We start from the raw sequence: 6000 nt of genomic DNA, 5'->3' as shown, positions 1-6000 counted from the left end.
TTGTACTGGCAGAAAAATGCTTTCTTGGGCTTGATTATTTGATTATTTTACCTAAAGAGAAAGATTAGATCATTAAACATGTATAATCATGTTTTAGAGTCACAAATGTCTTTCCTATGTATAGTAACCAAGAAACATGACTGTATTACAGCTTTTTTAAATTCTAAGTGAGCCCCTTACTTTAGCATTTCTATTTGTCATGGTTTTTGATTGCTTGATAATTATATACATTTATTGAAAATAAAATGCACATAAGAAATTGTTTCTTTTTGTGAAAGGGGATTTTGGTTATGATTTAATATCTATAGGGTGAAAGCAGATTTTTTTGTAACTACAAAGAAGTGCAGCAGAAAAATTGAGAATGAGAAAATTAAATGAATTTTAAGCCAACTTATTTTTATATCAACTTTATTTGTAGATCAATTCATTGTGTTCGACCACATCAGAATTACAAAACATCTTTCACATATCTGATCAGTGCAAGTATAAATTTTTAATGTAAACAGTGACAACAAACAGATGAAAGTTAAAAATATGGAAAAAGCATGCAACATTTATGATTTCAAAGAATTAATCTAATTGTGATGCCTTATCACTGTAAAAGCTGATAAACTAAAAGAGATTCATGATGAGGTAGTAACTTTGTTCCAGAGGCTTTGATGTCATTATGGTTCAGGATGGACACACATTTATGGTATCAAAATAAAGACACAAAAAATGTTACAAATTTATAGCAAGAGAAGTAATTTTGAGATTTGATTCAAAGACTCACAGGTTCTGGAATTGGAGTTTTGGTCCAGATCCATTATATAAAGTTCGAATTTGACTTCTCAGAAGATCTCTCAATCAGATGGGTGGGACATCATGCTACATGTCTATGGCATGATGCCCTAGTGCTAGACATCACTATAAACCGCCACACTGCAGACATCGTAGTGATCAAGGTCATTAATATGGAAAAGGTCACAAGATATTCATATGACATGCTGTTCACAGTACTCTTGTTTGTCATCTAGTTCATCAATCTCACATATGTTGTCATCTGAAATGAAATTGATGTTCTGTTTGCCAAAACTCTCAAAAGACAGAATTGTAATTCGCATTGTTTCATAGATTTGAGTTGAAGAGAGCCCTGATATAAAGATCCTCTATTCTGTCTCTGATATGGATTACAGCCTCTTCATATGCATCATGTAAATGGTATAAAAAGGTTTGTCATATCACATTACCAAAACTGCAAGGCAGCATTCATGGTAAGGACACAAATGGAAGAAATGTAACAATCATGCTTTTGAAGTAACAGGTGTATCTTGTAAACTTACTACATACTAATACCTTCCTGCCAATTAAAAATCCAGAAAGAAATTTATCAACAGATATTAAAGAATGTTCAACAATTAAATGAATTTCATTTGAAGCTACAACTATTAATAAATATGACATTTTCACACAAATAACCATGAAAACTATTCATAAAAAATCTGAGAAAACGAAATTGATCACAGATCTGAATTCTAACACATAAAAGATAAATTATATTTACAAATAATAAAGAGTGTACTATTATCAATTTTTTTAAAATAGATATGCATGTCCATTTGAAGTACATGTATATAAATACTAGAAATTAAGAATACATGTTAATATAGAACTGTTCCAAATTCTACATCTCAGATCAAACATGTCAATTTTTGATATGCTAACAAGAATATTTTCACTAAAGACTATTAACTGGTAATTATTAATATCACCTGAATAAAATGAAAACAAGGTAGATAGATTTTGAAACTTCTCAGCAACTTTTTTTCAATCTCCAATAAAATTTGTTATTACTTTGTCTGCTTCAAATGTTTCATGAGCCACTGTGCAAATCTCTCCAGTTGAAAGATCCTTCAAAGAATGTGTCAGTGTGTGTTGTCCTACGTTACTCAGGCTGGAACGCAGGGTATAGATATTCTCATATGAACCTTCATTGTTCTGTGCAAAAGGAAAAATACAAGTAGTTCTAAACGGTTAACTTAAATATGGAATCCATTTCTAGGAAATGATAAATTTGACCACATGCAAAGATTCTTTACCACTTTATATTGGGTTTTAAAGTGACTAAACAGATTGGCTGTCGAGGCTGGAGATTACATAAAAGCAATGAAACTGAGAACAGATTGCCACTAGATCATTCATTATGCTACAAAATTTTGTGCTTGTGCAAGTCTGTAAATTTGTGTGCCTGTGTTTGTATGTGTCCAGATATAATACACTTTGACAACACATGTATATTGATTTTATTCATGCAACATTTCTAGTTCTTTTAAACTTTTTCAGTAGTATTGTAAAATTGTGCTTTTCATGCTCTATACTTCTGTCATATCTTAAATAAATGGAAATTTTCTCTACAGAATAATTAATACTATTAGAATAAAGACAAAAATTAATTATCAGAAACATAAATGTTATTAATATTGTCTTGCAGGTACAAGTCTAATATTAACCAGACAACAATACTCTCAATTCTTAGTATTCTGTAAATTATTATCCAAGATTTGATTTGATAGTTTTCTAAATTTGAAGAAACTAAACTAGCAGCTCTTAACCTCTCAAAGCCCCCAGTTTCCCACGTATCTCATCAGCAATCACTGGATAATATTTGTACCCAGCTTAGAGACTTGATTAAAAAATATGTAGTGTTTTGGGGGGTAAAACATATTTGAATGATTAATACCTACCTGTTGTTGTTACTGCAAAGCTGTACTTTTCCAGAGGGAAAATACCCCAACCAGGTAACAAAATTTGATACTCAAAATAGTGAGAAACAGAAAGTTACAGAACACTGGACCATACGGTGCATGTGTTCTGATGTTGGCCTTGATTTCATCATTCTTTTGAGGGCATATCTTCTGTAGTGGGATATCAGAGCGAGGTGGGAGGAGAAAATTTGGTATTAACAACAGGTAGATATATCATTAAAATTAGTGTTAGCCACCCACCAAAAACTAAATTTTGATATCAGTAACAGCTTAGCTGAATTTGTCAGTTAGGTGGGAGGCTAATGAACTCACAGCTGGTGAATAAAAAACAAAACATGGAATACTCACCCTCACAGGTGAGATGAAGACTACTATGGGAAGGAATCTGCCTTGGCTACTTTCTAAGTGATGACAATCGGGTCCAATTTGAAGACGCCTTCACTCTGGTGGGCCAGTGAGTGAAGGTAAATGGAGGTAAAAGTAGTATGAGAGCACCAAAATGTAGCTTTCATCACATCCTCCAAAGAGGAATGTGTTAGATATGCCCATGAAGAAGCAATTCCCCAAACCTCAAGGGGTTTAATTTTCATGTAAGATAAGTCCCTATCAGCAAGGGACTGGTAAGTTCTTTCAATAGTTAATGTAATCCACCTATAACTGGTGAAAGCTGAAATATCAGCTGAACCATTAATGGGTATGAAAAGCTGCTTTCAACCCTTACTCCCTCTTTAGAAGTTGCCACGGAAAATTTTAATGCTCCTACCAGACATAAAAATCTAACTTAATTATCCCCAGCACATATATGGCTGAGACATAGGAACTCAATCGGATGTGGTGCATCTTTGCTACAAGTCCTGGTAGCCAGAGAAGAGAAACTGACTTATAATTCCCACTGAACCAGATACAACCCTGTTCTATGGATAGGGCATGAAGTTTGCTCCTTCATCTTGCAGACACCAAGGCAAGCAAGAAAACCATCTTGAGGGTGAGGTTCTCAAAGTAATCTTCACCCAGATGCTCAGGGCGGGGCGGGGTTGGGGTTGTAAGAGACCACAAGACACGAGAGATTCCATTTAGGCATTAGAGAATGAGACACTAGTCTTTGTATTCAAAATAACTTATCATGTCTCCCAAGTTAGTCTGTGCTGATGGCTAGGCCCACTGAGAATTTAAAAGCATTGGAAAGGGTTCCTCAATAGCCCTCAGTAGTTGAGAGTGAGTATTATTTCTCTTTCAAGAGAAAGAGAAGAAAATCATCTACATCACTTCTAGAGGAACAGCTAGGATTGACATGTTTTCTACTACACCAATCAGAAAAGATGCAACTTTGAACAAAAACTTTTCCTTGCAGAGAGATTGTTTGAGTTGAGCCAAGCATGAAGGTGGAGAATCTGTGGACTGAAGAGAGCCCCTGTTTTGTGACAGAAGGTCCTTCCTCTGAGGCAAAATTCATGGATGGTCTACCAGCAGATTGTTGAACCATGATCATTGGGGCAACGGGGGTGGGTGGGGGATGTGGGTGGGTGGTGAGGGTGGGGTGGGGGCACTGTGGAGTGCCTGATTTTGTTAAGGACCTGTCAAACCAACCTGAATGGAGGGAAGGTATACATGTACAGATGATCCCATTTCAGGTTGAAAGCATCCATGGCCAGGCTCTCTGGTCAAGGACTGGGGAAATGTATAAAGGACTATCTTCCCTTTCCTTAACAGACTGTCCACCAAAATGTTTCTTCCTGCTTGGAATGTGGCAAACATGGAGAAAAATTGCTGAAGTTGCCCAGTGAAGAGGGTTCCAAACTTCCATGCAGACAGAAGATGCATGTGTGCCTTTTAAGCTCTTGTGGTACACAACCACAGGTGTTGTTTGAGGAGACCATTACAAGATGACCTCTTATTTGGTGGACACATCCCTGAAGGCCTAAAAATTATGCCTTCATTTACAAATTGTGTATGTGGAGAGTTGACTCTTCTGGGACCCTGAGCCCTGAAGAATCGGTCCCTCTGGCTCGAGGCAAGTACCCCACCCTGAATCTAATGCACCTGCTAACATGCAAGATTTGGGTTCAGGGGTGAGGTGTTTGTCCACCAATTTAGATTAAGATGAAAGTCTGAACTCAGAGAAATCATAGTATTTGGAGAGTACCTCTGCTGTTTCCACTCAGCTATGAGGAGAAAGTGGAGTACCTAGATGCAGCCTGCCTAGAGGAACCAACTCTGTTGCAGTGTTCAAGGTCAGCAGAGAGAGAGAAAAAGATGAGCTGCCCATGTGGCCTTTACTCTCAGTATTTCCAACAATGACATGATCTTGTCTACTCTCTCCAGAGGGACACTTACTCCCTGTTTGTGAGGAAATTCATCCCTACATAGACAAAATCTTGAGAAGGACGTACCTCTGTTTTCTCTAAGTTAGATAGAAGACTCATTCTGGTCATTATGGATTAACATAGAGCCAGGTTTAGTCTGAGGGACTCTTGACTGCCGTTGTGGATCAACCAATCAATCAACAACTGGAGGATTCGTATGCCTAATGATATCATATGGGCTGCAACTATTCATATGACCCTGGTAAAAACTTTGGGAACAAAGGCAAACCAAAAGGCAGAGCCTGAAATTGGAAGACTTCCCCATCCAGACAAAACTGGGGGTACTTCCTGTGCAGAGGAAAAATATGGAGTGAATTTATGCATCCTGACGATCAATGGAAACTGCTCAATTGCCAGGCTTTATGGCATTCATGACTGAGGATGTGGTCTCCATCTTGAAAGGTTCCTCTGCAGAAATCTGTTTATGGCAAAAAGGTCAATAATAGACAAAGCTTTCCCCCAGTTTTGGACCAGGAAAATCTGGGAGTAGAAGACCAGAGATTGGTCTTTAAACCCCTCTCTACTGCATCTTTCCACTGATGGGAATGAACCTATCCTGTAAGGGCCCTAGGGTTGACTGGCGTTGAGGGGAGTACGATCTTGAAACTGAAGTCAGTAGCTGACCCTTAAGATAGAAAAGACTCAGCCATCGACTGTTATGCCTAACAAGGCCTCTGAAAAGAGACCTAGTCTGGTGCCCAGAGGAATGGATGGAAGAGGTATGTTTAGCAGGAGAGGGTGCGAGTCCCACAGCTGTCCCCCCTTATCCTTGGGAAAAGGGGAAAGGCCTGTGAACTTCTTCTCTGGGTCTTTGTAGCATTCCTCCCAAGGTCTGGGGTGCTGCTTTGACTGGGGCTGTTCAGCTTGAAAAATTTAGCTGATGGGTCCTGTGG

At 38.0% G+C, this 6000-nt stretch overlaps 1 protein-coding gene across 6 annotated transcripts in view; it reads right to left on the bottom strand.

The window, feature by feature from the left end:
* Positions 1-440: 440 nt before the first annotated feature.
* LOC149803274 (uncharacterized) overlaps positions 441-6000 on the bottom strand; it is a 386506-nt gene continuing 380946 nt past the window's right edge. For all 6 annotated transcript variants that reach the window (XM_089952942.1, XM_089952943.1, XM_089952944.1 and 3 more), the window contains one exon: positions 441-1977. In XM_089952942.1, the coding sequence (XP_089809068.1) occupies positions 1807-1977 (171 nt within the window). In that variant the 3' untranslated portion in view covers positions 441-1806. The remainder of the gene's footprint in view (positions 1978-6000) is intronic.

The sequence above is a fragment of the Sinohyriopsis cumingii genome, chromosome 3 (assembly GCF_028554795.1).
Source record: "Sinohyriopsis cumingii isolate HCF-2022 chromosome 3, ASM2855479v2, whole genome shotgun sequence".
Classification (NCBI taxonomy): Eukaryota; Metazoa; Mollusca; class Bivalvia; order Unionida; family Unionidae; genus Sinohyriopsis; species Sinohyriopsis cumingii.
This window is presented reverse-complemented; position numbering and strand designations above follow the sequence as displayed.